Source organism: Pelodiscus sinensis, chromosome 9 (genome assembly GCF_052426305.1).
Source record: "Pelodiscus sinensis isolate ZL-2025 chromosome 9, ASM5242630v1, whole genome shotgun sequence".
Lineage (NCBI taxonomy): Eukaryota > Metazoa > Chordata > Testudines > Trionychidae > Pelodiscus > Pelodiscus sinensis.
In genome coordinates this window covers 15,139,322-15,153,516 of record NC_143060.1, presented here as the reverse complement: position 1 = coordinate 15,153,516, position 14,195 = coordinate 15,139,322, and the positions used below count along the sequence as shown (strand labels likewise).

The 14,195-nt window shown below is 43.4% G+C and overlaps 1 protein-coding gene across 1 annotated transcript in view; it reads left to right on the top strand.

Annotated features, from left to right (window-relative positions):
• C8B (complement C8 beta chain) overlaps positions 1–12,782 on the top strand; it is a 33,876-nt gene extending 21,094 nt beyond the window's left edge. The window contains exons 8-12 of the mRNA XM_006133495.5: positions 444–572; positions 2,199–2,362; positions 7,641–7,794; positions 9,754–9,822; positions 11,652–12,782. Of these exons, the coding sequence (XP_006133557.3) occupies positions 444–572; positions 2,199–2,362; positions 7,641–7,794; positions 9,754–9,822; positions 11,652–11,803 (668 nt within the window). The 3' untranslated portion in view covers positions 11,804–12,782. The remainder of the gene's footprint in view (positions 1–443; positions 573–2,198; positions 2,363–7,640; positions 7,795–9,753; positions 9,823–11,651) is intronic.
• Positions 12,783–14,195: the final 1,413 nt, after the last annotated feature.

Below are 14,195 nucleotides of genomic sequence, written 5' to 3'. Positions count from 1 at the left end.
AATCCTCTGCCCTGGCTACTTCCTACCACTCTCTGTGGGTTGTTCAGTCCGTTGAACCCCTGTGAGGGGCTCCCCTTAGGGACAGTCCCGGCTGTCTTTGGGGCTTTAGAGGTGGCTGCTGGTGCTGCTCCTTGGGCAGCTGCTGGGGCTGTGGATGCTGCTCCCTGGGCGGCTGTGGGCACTGCTCCCTGGGCGCCTGCTGGGGCTGCTCCCTGAGTGGCTGCTGGAGGAATAACTGAGTGAATAACTCGAGAGCTCTGGCCCAAGCTCCTTCCCCTCTGGTGGACCGCCCCAACAGAGTGGCTCCCTAAGCTTTTATACCCAACTCTCTGCCCTTCAGTGTGGGGTAGATATGCCCCGTCACAGGGGCAAACCCATCAGCATAAAGTGCTCACAGTGGAGTGTTGTTTTTGTCCATATGTGATGTTTTACTGTGTTTTTAGGTTACTCTTTAAGTGATATCCAGTCCTGTGTCAATCATGGATTTAAAGTTGGTGCAAATATCTATGGAGTTTATATAAGTTTGGGAATGTCTGTTGCTGGTTGTAACGCCGTTTTAAAGGAAATTGGAGGTAAACATAATATAGTCTTGTGCTTTGTGTTTCCTTTTTTTGTGTTAGAGCAATCTATGCTCCATTTCAGGAGCAAAATAGATCTGTACACAGGAAATGGGCTTTCTTTTATGGAGTTTGATTTTGAACCATTACATGTGAATTTTACCCTTAGGGTATGTCTAGACTGGAAAGATTTTGTGCAAAAGCATCCGTTTTTGTTCAAAAACTTGCCACCTGTCTACACTGGCTGCGAGCATTTGCGCAAGAACACTGACTTTGTACTGTACAAAATCAGTGCTTCTTGAGCAAATACTCTGATACTCACGCTCAGGGATAAGCTGTCCTACACAAGTATTCTTGCGCAAGAGGGCCACTGTAGACGGCCATGTTAATTTCTTGCGCAAGAAAGCCCGATGGCTAAAATGGCCATCAGAGCTTTCTTGCACAAGAGAATGTCTACACTGGCATGGATGCTTTTGCGCAAAAGATGTCTTTTGCGCAAAAGCATACATGCTAGTGTAGATGCTCTTTTGCGCAAATACTTTTAATGGAATAACGTTTCCGTTAAAAGTATTTGCGCAAAATCATGCCAGTGTAGACGCAGCCTTAAAGTAGAATCAAGCCATACTTTTTATGCAAGGAAGAGGAAGTGCTGCACCTTGCACTAGTTGTAGTTTCTGCTGCTTTTCAATGATTGCTACAATAAGGGGAAGCTGATTTATTATTCTTTCACCTATGACTAAGTGACCTAGTTCAGTTGTTTTCAAACTATGGGTTGTGACCTGGCACAGGATCATGGAATGTCAGGCACTGGGTCTCATTGCTGCAGGGTGATCAGGTGGCCAGTGCAAGTGCTCAGGCAGGCTACCTGCCTGTTCTAGCAGCACACATTGCGCCGTTGCCCGGAAGTGGCCAGCAACAGGCCTGGTTCCTAAGTAGGGAGGTGGGGGGAAGCAACAGGGCTGCATGCACTGTTCCTGCCTTGAGCACTAGCTCTGCACTCCCATTGGCTGGGAACCTGCTGCTGGCTGCATCTGAGGCATAGCATGGTCTGTAGTGCCAGGAGAGGCAGGAAGCTGCCTTAGCACTCCTGTTGCACCACTGACCAGGAGTTGCTCAAGGTAAGCCCTCCCTACCCCAGCCATGTCTCCCCCAAAGTCAGAGCCCCTGCCTATACCCCAAAGCTCCTCACTCCTATACTGGAGCCCACACTCTAGTATAGGGCTCCAGCTGGGGGAAATTTTGGGAAAATTCATGTTGGGTCATGGGCATCAACAATTTTCTTTAACCGGGTCATGAAAAAAACATTGAAAACCCCTGCTCCCTCCTTCCTTTAAAATCTGTGCGAGAATCTATTGTTTGTTTGTTTCATTTACAGTAATGTCCAAGGAAAAACCATGAGCCTAATCTTTAAATCTTCACTCAAGCACCACTCCCTTTGCAGTCACTACCTTCTCCCTTTGCAATGGAGGGAGTAGTGCGTGCCAGATATTTGGCTGCATATAAATAATTGTGACCGTTCTCATTTCCTTTCTAAATGGGATATGTAACTGGCGGAGTCAGCTTTGCGCCTGGCTTTCTATTTTATTTGTGGCCCACTAAGAAGTAGCTAAGCTGAGCTGCTTCCTTTATCCATGGTTGCAGACAGCATCAAACAAAAGAAAGTTGTGGAAGATTTCATAGCCCTTGTTCGTGGAGGAGGGAGTGAACACATCACGACACTTGCCTACAAAGATCTGCCAACTGCTCAGCTAATGCAAGAGTGGGGAGATGCAGTGCAGTACAACCCTGAAATCATCAAGATTAAGGTATTGTAAATAATACACTATAGAACCTCAATTAGTCAAGTGCCATAGGAGACTTGGAAAACATGGAGATGATTGACTAAAACTTAGTTGCGAGTCACTGGTTGGCTACCTCTCTGTACCAAAAGAAACGGGAAGGGTCAATGAGAAATCAGGTCCCCGGGAGCAATGGGAAAACACTTCAGGTCAGCCTGATTGACAGGGCAGGCAGGCTAACAAGGGGATCAGGAGGCCAGTGGTCCTGTCCTCCATCATCCGTGAGAGCTGGAATTGTCTGGGTCAGACAGCGTTTGGCTGAGCTAAGAAGAGAGAAGGGGCCCACGCTGAGCTGCACAGCAGAGCCAGAGACACAGCCCAGCCTTGTTGGCGTTACAAAGACTTTGACACACAGGAGAGTGGGAAGAGAAACCAAGAGGTCAGGGAGGCCTCTGGGTAAAATAAGTGGGGGTGGGGCTTCAGGGCTTTTCACTAGCCAATTTCACTGGGATGGTGTGGAAGCCAGGAAAGTTCCCTTCAACAGTGGGACCATTCTCCCCCTTGCATACATTCAGATCAGAGGTTCTGAATAATCAGGGACCTTCCTATTTTGGGGGAAAGTGTCTGTTTTGTCACAGAAAAATAACTTTTTTGTAAAAAAAAAAATGAACACTCAAATCCCAACGACCTTCCTTTTTTCTGGATTACTCTTCCTTTCCATATTTACCATGCACTGTGTAGTAGGGATGTAAAATATCGTTAATTGAATAGTCGATTAACCTCATGAATTCTTATCGCTTAGTCGATTATTCTATCGTCCCCTGGCAGCCCCTGTCTGGGAGGGAGGGGTCTGAGCTCCCAGTCCCAGCATGAGCTGGAGCTGAGCCGGGCTGCCTGCCCGCCTGACAGGGTAGGTCCAGGATCCAGTGCAAGCCAGGACTGAGCTGGGCTGCTGGCCAGCCTGTTAAAAAATTTACTGGTAAGGCGTAGAGGGAAATGCATGTCGTCTATCGCGTTGACCTATAAGCTTTTGCTTATCAGTTAATCAGTTAATCAACTGCACTGTTACATCTCTACTGTGTAGTAGCAATTCTGTTTGGTTCAGAACAGCAAGAAATCTGCCTCTTTGTTTAGACTATCTAAAGCTCATGAGCATAGATTTTTACCAAGTTTTCCTTTTTCAGTCTTGGCTGGGTGTTGTATGTAGAGGAGCATGAAAGTGAAAAATAAGGGGAAAATATCAATAGAGCCTCATCATTTTTAATGTCACAATTAGCTCATTTAGGCTACGTCTACATTGGCAAGATTTTGCACAAAAGCTTTTGTGCAAAAACATGCTGCCTGTCTACACTGGGGGGGAGTCTTGCGCAAGAACACTGACGTTCTAACGTGTGAAATCAGTTCTTCTTGCGCAAGAACGATGATGCTTCCGCTCAGAGATAAGCTCTCTTGCGCAACTGTTCTTGTGCAAGAGGCCAGTGTAGACAGGCAACATGAATTTCTTGTGCAAGAAAGCCCAATGGCTAAAATGGCCATTGGAGCTTTCTTGCACAAGAGAGTGTCTACACTGGCATGGATGCTTTTGCTCAAAAGCACATCTCTTGTGCAAAAGCACATGCCAGTGTAGACGCTCTCTTGTGCAAATACTTTAATGCAAAAACTCTTGCGTTAAAAGAATTTGAGCAAAATCTTGCCAATGTAGACGTAGCCTTAATGTTTGGCTGACTATAGTGAAGGCAGAAGAATATTCTTTTTTTGTATGGCCCTGCACTAGGGCTGTTTTTTGTTGAATTCCTCTTCAATGGAAAATTGGGTTTGGGTTAAATTAATGTTTGTGGGGAAAGTGTCCAAAAAAAACCTTTTTGTCAGAAAACTAAACACTCGTATCCCAAAAGATATATTTTGATTTGGAATAATTTCCCTCCCTCCCAGTGCATCATTGGATTTGTAGCTCAGGTGCCTCATATTCCTCTGTAGGCCTGATTCCCTTGGACAGACTACATCTCCCATCAGGCACTGCAGCTAGGGACTCCCCATGACTCAGCAATAGGATGACCGATGACTCAGCAATAAGAGGCACCATAGTGCATCATGGGACATGGAGTGCAACCAGAGAGCTTGGGTCAGGTCGGAGAATTAGGGCACATGGCAGCTGCAATATGGCAATAATTCCAGACCAAAATGTTTGGGTTTTGATGGAAACTTTTCACCAAAATGTCTAAATTTTCTGTGGAACATTTTGGTGGAAATGTGTTCTTTTCTCTTTTCATTAGAAAAGCCATTTTTGAATCTACTGTAATCTGAACCCAAAAGCCCTGATTCAAACCCACTGGACCTTGGGGGTGTTTATTTGAAGTCTGGATCCAGATAAAATTCTTTGGGTTGGGTCCATAGCTAGTGTTTATTTTATCTCTAGTAGATATGCTCTTGATACTTTGGCAATCTATGCATCCATGCTCAGATAGGTGTTTATTTTTCCAGGGCCTCATAGCTTGCTCTGGCTTGGCACTGATTATATTGGGTTTTCCCCCCCACTTTTTGTAATAAAAATGTCACATAATATCCATGTTTTGAGCTTTCCCTCAATCCACTCGACTCTTCTGACCTTCAGCTCTTCTGCTTGGACAATATCATGCGTTTCTTTGTTAACTAGAACTCACTGCAGGTTTAAAGGAGGATATAAAATCAACTGTTTCAGGTAACCTACCCATGGTTTCTTAATTGCATTGAGTCCCAGAGATGTCAGTGTCTGTACTTGTGCAAGTCACACTTAGTATCCCATTTGAATAAAATTCTGAAACTGAGGCTTGTTTTTTTCTAGCCTTTTAGATTCTGGTATCAGTGACTAGATCAACCAGTAGAAACCACATATTGATACAATTTGGATTTGGCATATATAACCTTTAATTTCCCTGCTTAATATCCTTGAGTAGTATGAAGATCAAAAGCACCAGTAGTGTGCAACTAAATACCAGTCCTAAAAATGCTTCAGTGGGGAAAAATAAAGGAAAACAGCTCATAAATTATCTACTAAAGGCACTTGGCAGGTTATTCTCAAGCCATTTCCTTATTTGTATGATACAAATTCAAGAACTAAAAGATGGATCACAGCTCATTGTTGAGAAATGAAGATACTGTGGCAGTAACATGAAAATACATTTCTCCTTAAAATGCATTTGGCTTTTGAATTGACATGAACCTATACACATGATATTGTGGGGCCTCACGTTCACCGTGTCCTTATGGCCTGCATAGCAAATTTGCTCAGCTTACAATAATGAATTTGGGCTGGATTCTCAAGTGTTGCAAACTGAGGAGCTGGTCCTTTTATTCTATTGACCAGCCATGCAAATTTAGCTAAGGAATCCTCAGACTTTATTCTTACTGGTCACTGTGTTATCATCTTCCATGAACAATCTGTGGGGCAAATCCTACTCTCTGTTACACCAGGTTCTACTCAGTACCAAATTCTACCCTCAGCAACCTTATGATATTCAGTGCGTGCCCTCACTTACACCTGTGCATGTCCTCTGTACTTGTGGAGGTGCAGAACTGTAATGGATGGCTGAATTTGTCCCTGCAGCAGGAACTTCATGTAATTATTCTGTGAAGGATGCACAAAAGAGAGGAAAGTCCAGCTCTTTCTCTCTGCAGAGCTGATGGGAAGAAAATGGTGCTAGATGATAGGTCAGGTCTTCCAGATACTTGGGTGGGGAGCTTTAGACTTAGATCACAATTGTCCTACACTGCACACGTGGAAGCAGGTAGCAGATGTCTCACTACATGCTGCAGTGAAAAGTGCAGTGTGTCCACACTGTGGTGTGTGTGGCTCTGGCCACAGTAAGGCAGCAGGGAAAGACTTCAGCAGCTCCCCTTTTCTGGAGCAATTTGCCCAAGTGAGGATAGGCTGTGGCAAGGGGAAGACTTTCCCTTCTGCCAGAAACTTCCCTTGTGGTGGGGAAAGGCTCCAGCAACAAGGAGCTGGAATCTTTTCCAGGAAAAGATTCCCACTGAGGGGAGGCAGCAGAATGCTATGCAGCTAGAGGCGATAGTGTAGAGAGGGGTTGGCTTGGGGATGTACTCAAGTACATACTCACCCTTCAAGTCCATCTTTATTGCGCTAAGCTGTGCCGCCCTATTCACCGCTATTTGTACCCGTGCATTTGGGGCTGCGTGGGTATGTTCACTAAACATGTCTGAAAGAAGCGTGCAGTCAGTGTAGAGTAACCCACATTTGGTGGTAATGGGAACATTTCATTGAGTAATCAGGCTGCACATGCAGCAGTGATTGTGCTGCAATTAAAAATCTATCTGTACAAGGGCAGTGCATGAACATAGTCATTGTACTGTAGAAACAATGCATCCTGGGCAGGTTTTCAGCCCTAAAGGTAGGGTGGCCACCTTTCTAATTGCTGGTAACCAGGCCCCCGAGACTGTGCCCTTGCCCTGCCTCTTCTCTCCAGGCCCCGCCACCTCTTCCCTCAAGCCTCCACCGCCCATAGAGTGCTCCCTCCCCCAACTCAGCGAGGCTCATTATTGCTGCAGCCTAATAAGGAGGTTGCCTGCGTGTAGGAGAGGCCCAGGCTGACCAGGGGCTGGCTTGGGGTAATGACCAGGTGCATCCCCCTGCCCTGTGGTATCTGAATGTTCAGTCAGTTCGTCTGACCAGACACTGCCAGGACCCCTCTTCAACCAGACTTTCTGGTGAAAAACTAGACACTGAGCAAGCCTACATGGCACCTGCACTCAGAAGCCAAATCCAGACTGTCAGATAAAACCCAAATTGGTGGCAACCCAACCCAACAGAGGAGAAAGCGAGGAGTCAATCTAAGTAGTGTTGATTCAGATGTTGGGGTCTTTTTTCCAATTTTTAATGAATTTTCATGAAATTTCAAAATCAGAAAATGTTTGTTGAAACTTTTGTGAAATTTCCCTCCCCCCCAGTTTTCAGACAACTCTATAGCTGGTCAAACTTTTGAACTGGAAGAGAGGGGTGAATGAAAGCGTTTTCATTAAATTGCTGCTCTCTTTTTTCACCAGCCCGAAGCACAAGTCAACTGGAAAGCTGGAGCTGATGGAGAGAATATTTAGTCTGTTCCATTGATGACTAATACATTCCCATTTTGAAAGCTTTTATTGACATCCCCACAGATCACAAATCTCAAAACACAAGGTCTACATTTTGTTCCAAAGCTGAGGTCCCACACACCATAGGTTGCAGTGCAGGGCTGACTGTCTGAAAACATCTTGACCTTAGGAATTAACACAGTGGTTTCTTCCTCTCTTCCCACCCCACCTCGCTTAGGTAGAACCCCTGACTGAACTGGTGACTGCAACAGACTTTGGACATGCAAATACACTAAGGGAAAATATGAAGCGTGCCCTTGAAGAGTTCCAGCTGGAGTCCAGTTCCTGTCAGTGTGCTCCATGCCAAGGCAATGGAATTGCCTTTCTGAAAGGTAGAATCTCACGTTTAATACTTCTGTAGTGTGAACAGAGGAGTCATAGTGTCTACACTAGGAAATTATTTCAAAATAACTTATTTTAAAATAATAACTCCTGATGCAACTATTTCAAAATAGCCTGTCGACACTACAGGGAAGCCTCAAAATTAATCTGAGGCAGGCTCCCTTAATGTGAACATGCTACCTTGACTTAGAGCCCCAGAAATCACTGAGGAGTAATTAATCTGAATGACTCTGGGGGTAGTTATTTCAAAACAGCAGCAGTGGAGTGTCCACACTGCCACTATTTCAAAATAACCGTTTCGAAATAAGCGTTATTCCTTGTGGAAAGCAGGAGTTATTATTTTGAAATAATCAGCCCCTTATTTTGAAATAAAGGACTTGGTAGTTTGGATGCTCCAATTATTATTTCAAAATAAGGGGAGTTATTTCAAAATAACTCCTCAGTGTAGACCAGAGCATAGGTAGGAGGCTTAACTGGCTGGTAATCTGTGTTCATTCCTTTCTCCTATTCATCCTGGTTAGCTACATTATAAAGAAAATATATTAAGAAAAATAATTTCATTCATAAATTTCCATTGTTTAGTTGCAGCAGTAGCAAGTTAACACCATTTTAGCAAGTATCTTTATCAGTTACATTTAAGAAACAGTTCCCACCTCAATTATTCATTAAAAGAAAAGTTCATGTCTTTGTCTGTTTCTTTGCTTTTGAGAGTGTTACCATCGTCCTAATGTCTCAGCATTAATTAGTGTTGTGAAAGTGTTGTGAAGATGAAAAGCACCATATAAGTGCTAAGTACTGTTATCATCATCATCATCATCAGAGATGTTCAGTGTTGTATCTTTTCTTTCCCTCCATTTTTAACTGACGAGGCCCTTATTTTGAAGCTGACAATGATTTAAAAATGCTGGAGGAAAGTAATTAAATTGAATAAAAAGCCCATTTTCTAAATGGAGATATATGGTGTGTAGGTTTTGCTAATAAAAGAAGATATTTTTCAAGTGCCTAATTCAAATTTGCATCTGCAAAAGTCCTGATGAGAATCTGGTTACCATCTAAATGTATCTAGCACAGAAATTATTGATTCAGGTACCAGCCAGTTTGATTATAGCTCTTAACTGATTCCTCTGCTGATTACACTTGTTTAAATAACGTATTAGGCCTTGAGTCCTGTTGGCATTCCATGTAGGATAATGTGCCATGAACAATGTTTTCGAGTGACCATTGTCACCAGTAGTCAGACAATGAATTCTGGGATGTGGGCCCTGTTCTTCTTGGTGTTGCACACGCATATAAAGAAAAGAAGGTCTCTACACCAGAGGCAGTCTCTTTGCCTGTCTGTGTATAGAAACAGGAGTCTGTAGAAAAACGTTCAGTATAATAATATACAGCACTGGTGAGGCCACATCTGGAGTACTGCGTCCAATTCTCTACCCTCCTCCCCGCATACCCCCCATTACAGAAAGGATGTGGACATGTTGGAGAGAGTCCAGCGGAGGGCAATGAAAACGATTAGGGGGCTGGAGCAACTGACTTATGGGAGGAGGCTGAGGGATTTGGGCTTATTTAATCTACAGACGAGTGACGGGGGATTTGATAGCAGCCTTCAGATACCCGAAGAGGGGTTTGAAGAGAGGCTTTTTTTCAGTGGTGACATATGATAGAATGAGGAGCAATGGTTTCAAGTTGCAGTGGGGAAGGTCTAGGTTGGATATTAGGAAAAACTTTCACCGTGAGGGTGGTGAAGCACTGGAATGGGTTACTGGTGGAGTCTCCATTCCTAGAGGTTTTTAAGTCCTGGTTTGACAAAGCCCTGGCTGGGAAGATTTAGTTGGGGTTGGTCTTGATTTTATAGCTGGGGGTTGGACTCGATGACCTCCTGAGATCTCTTCCAAGCCTAAGATTCTATGTTTCTAAGTACTGCAATCCACCTTTCACTATTAACCTTCTAGAAACTCGCTGTGAATGTATATGTCCTGGAGGATATCACGGTGTTGCCTGTGAGATCACAGACAGAAAAGGTAAGAGGGATTAGAAAGATGATTAAAGAAATTTGGATCCCAAGTTAAAGAGATAAAGAACACTAAAAGGAGAGTTGAAATAGAACGGCCAGTCATACGATTATGTATGTCAATTACTTAGGTCTTTTTATGCGATCATTAAGAACTATGTGGTCTAGTGGCTAAAGCATAGGGCTAGGAATCAGAACTGTTAGAGTCCGTCTACACAGCAACGCTAAAGTTGAATTAAGCTAAGCAACTTCAGCTATGTCAACTGTGTAGCTGTCTACACAGCAGGAAATTAAAGGAAGAACTCTCTTCCTCTGACTTCCCTTACTCCTCGTGAAAGGAGAATTACCATGAGTCCGAGCAAGAAGTCCTCCAGCTAGACATTTTTTTGAAATAAAGGTTTGTAGTGTAGACATGCACTATGTTATTTCAGAATAACGGTAGTTTTTCCATAATAATGCTGCTGTGTAGATGTACCCCTAGGGACTGGAGCATTTAAGTCCAGATGAGTTTTGCCATTGACTTTAGTTCTGCCACACATTCATTGAGTTGCTTTGTATTTCAGCTGTCTCTGCTTACTCATCCATGAAATGGATCTAGCTATTGTGCTCATTAAACCTTATCATGTCTGAAACTCCATCATTTACTTACCTTATATATAGATATATACTATAGCTTGCTCCATTTCAGAGGCTTCCCAAGTTTCTCCCTTCCAAGTTTCTCCCTTCTCCACTTATTCTACCTTAGCTCTACTCCAGCACAGTTTAATTTTTTCCAATTAAATCTCATTTTGTTATTTTCCACCCTGGGTGTTAATGTCCTTAGATTCCTTTGTATAATATTTCTCTCCTGACTAGAGTTCCTAACTCCTCCCAATTTAGTATCATTGGCAAACATAATAGCTATTTATTTCCTTCAGCTCATTAATTTAGATGTTAAATAAGACTAGTTTTTACATCAATCCTAGCAGAGCGCCAGTAAACCCAACCCTCTAATTTGATATATTACCATTTATCATTGCCCTTTGTTTACGGACATTTCTCCAGTTTTCAATTTACATTTTCAGCTAAATTTTCACAGGGCACAGGGACAACTTCATAAGTAAGTGAGTCCTATGAGTCTTTTAATATTTGTCACTGACACATCGTTCTGGTCTCCTTACTGCATGTGTTACAGCTGCAAAATCTCCATTGGACTCAAATTCACTTATCAGCATAGAACTTTAGCTGTATTGAATTTGGCTTACTGAGTCTAAGGAGTTTAAGTTGTGTTACTTGCATGTCCAGATCAGGAAGAGGTGATCATATTTCTCCTGATGCTCCTCTCTCCCATTTTGCTCCTGCTAACTAATCAAGTCAGCAAAAGCAAATGGGAGAAATGCCTCCTTTTGAAGGGGGGAAAAAAGAGGATGGCAAGGATGGTGTTAAAAAAAGGGACTGTCCCAGCCAAATTGGGACTTATGGTCACCTTGAAAAAAAGAGGTCTAGCAGAAAAAATAACTGTCAGAAAGGTGTAAGTTAAAGTAGGACTCCTGCTACTATAAGCCTTCTTAGCCCCTTCCTCTGGTACCCCAGAAAGTAAAGTGATCCAGCTCCTTCTTAGTCTCAGCCAGGAGAGGTAAAACCATTATACTTCAACTAAAACTACCTTGTATCTTTTCATTGTCCAAGTGGTACTGAATTAGCATATTTAATTATCCAACTTAGTGACCCAAGACGTTGTTAGCAATGTGAGCACGGAGTATTTTGTTTGCATGTCAATATGGTTTGTGATGCTGGGAGCATCCCCTTTGAAAAGACTTTTCTTTGTGATACACTTTTCTTTCTTCATGTTTTCCCTAGATGTTGCTATAAATGGAATGTGGGGTTGCTGGACCAGCTGGTCTGCATGCTCTGGAGGACAACGAATGAGAAGAAGACAGTGCAATAACCCTGCCCCACAATATGGTGGCATGCCATGCACAGGGCCAGATGTTGAAACTATTACTTGCTAAAGGAAATTACTAAAAGTGTATAGCATATAGTCTAGTAGCACTTTATAGACTAACAAAACATGTAGATGGTATCATGAGCTTTGGTGGGCACAGCCCACTTCTTCAGATGACGGGGTATATGCTTTTAAACGTATATACTCGATTATAAACCTAATTTTGGGGATAAAAAAATGATGCAGTAAAGAGAGGAATTTAGTTTATGAATGTGTCATTGTGATTTACCAATTATTTTTAACTTGGGCAGCGGAGTGGGGGGGAAGGGGAAGGGTTTGACAAACTTTAGTTTCCAGCACAGCAGGGCAAACCACAGGTGTGCCTGGACATTTTATGTACCTGGAGCATCTGCAGGCAGGGAGTGTCTCATCTCCCAGTGGCTGCTATTCACTGGTCTGGGTCAATGAGAGGGTGACCAGTACATCCCTTAGCCAACACTGCTTCCCGCAGCTCCCATTGACTGAGAACAATGAATTGAGGCCAATGGGGGCTAAGAGGCTCTGTGCCAGTAAACGCTCCAGGTAAACAAAACATCCCGACTTGCCAGCACCTTATGCTGATGAGCTGGGACCAGAAGTTTGCAAACTGCCAATATAGAGTCATCTTATGAATGGGTCATTGCAATTTTTACTATATTTTTAACTGGGGGTGGGTTGTCTTATGAACGAACGGGCTTATGATCAAGTATATATGGGGTAAACTAAAATGACTGTCACCTTGCAAAGCTAGTCGGAAGATAATTATAGTTGACTTGATCAAGCCTCTTTATTACTCTTGAAGGGCCTGGCCCAGTGCACACTGAAGTTACCTGGAAGGTCCAGCAGGCATGGGAATGGGATTCACATTTTTAATATGGGTCATTCTGATTTGACATTCTGTACACTTGGGTTAACTGTTCCTGCTTGTTTTTAATGTTCTTGCATCGCTATTTGCCTATGCTTCAGTTTCAATGGGCTAATCAAACAATACTTTATTTCTTGCATTATATGGGGCCTGTTGATTTTTCTTGAGTTTTAATCCCATGTGTTCTAAGGCTAAGTCTACACAGCTACTTTACTGCACTGCAACGTACTGGCTCATGGGTGTGAAAATACACACACACACCCTGGCTACGTCTAGACTGGCATGATTTTCCGCAAATGCTTTTAACGGAAAAGTTTTCCGTTAAAAGCATTTTTGGAAAAGAGTGTCTAGATTGGCATGGACACTTTTCCACAAAAGCACTTTTTGTGGAAAAGCGTCCATGGCCAATCTAGATGCGGTTTTGCGCAAAAAAGCCCTGATCACCATTTTCGCGATCGGGGCTATTTTGCAGAAAACAAATCTCAGCTGTCTACACTGGCCCTTTTGTGCAAAAGTTTTGCGCAAAAAGGACTTTTGCCCAAACGGGAGCTGCATAGTATTTCCCCAAAAGCCCTGATTTCTTACAGTATGAAGTCAGTGCTTTTGGGGAAATTCAAGTGGCCAGTGTAGACAGCTGGCAAGTTTTTCCGGAAAAGCGACTGATTTTCTGGAAAAACTGGCCAGTCTAGACACAGCCCCTGGGTAAAGCACCAGTATAAAGGGGCCTCCAGCTCTGGGAGTTGCTCTCCCAGTGCAGTTAGCTATCCCCTTCTGGGAGGTGGCTTACCTGGAGCACGGGGAGAGTTCTCTCAAAGTGCTCCTGCTATAGCCACACTGCTGCACTAAAGCACTGCCACGACTGCATTTTAAACTTCAAAATGTAGACAAAGGCCAAGATTCTCCAGAGATAGCGGAAAGAGCATTTTACTTTGTGCACACCGGAAAGCAAGCTAATACATGGCTTCTCTGAAGACAGGTGTGTCATGTTCAGCAAAATGCAGCACATTAAAAAATAAAGCCAAATCAGAGCAATAGCATCTAAAGTGAAATTGGAGTCAGAAGTGCTACCCAGGTGTGCTAGATGTGCTAGCCCAGGTCCTCAATTTACTGGATTTAACATACATTGTTTATACTATTTGAAATTGTTTTGAAGGAAAGAAAATTGAATTGAGTAATACTCTCAAATCCTCGTGTCACCTCAAAGCATCACTAGACTGTGCAGTAGCTTGTACTCTTGTTCATGTGTCATTGACCCAGTATGAGGCTGCTCGAGGTGGGGGAGGCCTGCCTTGTGACTTTTTACACAACTTTGGGCCTGGGGCTCCTTTATGTACTGAGTTGTGGGCCAGTATTCACCTCACTAGTCCTGTCAGAGCTGCTCCACACAGACATACCACAAGGAACAAGACTTTATTCTGCAAAGAAACACAGAACAGGATTACAGTCCAGCAACCTCTTCTCTCCTTGTCTGCCTCTTCTCTCAACTTCAGTCAGTGCTGAAACTTCCTGCTGGGAGGGCAAAGGGTACATCCTGGCAGCAGGGCTGTCCTGAGGG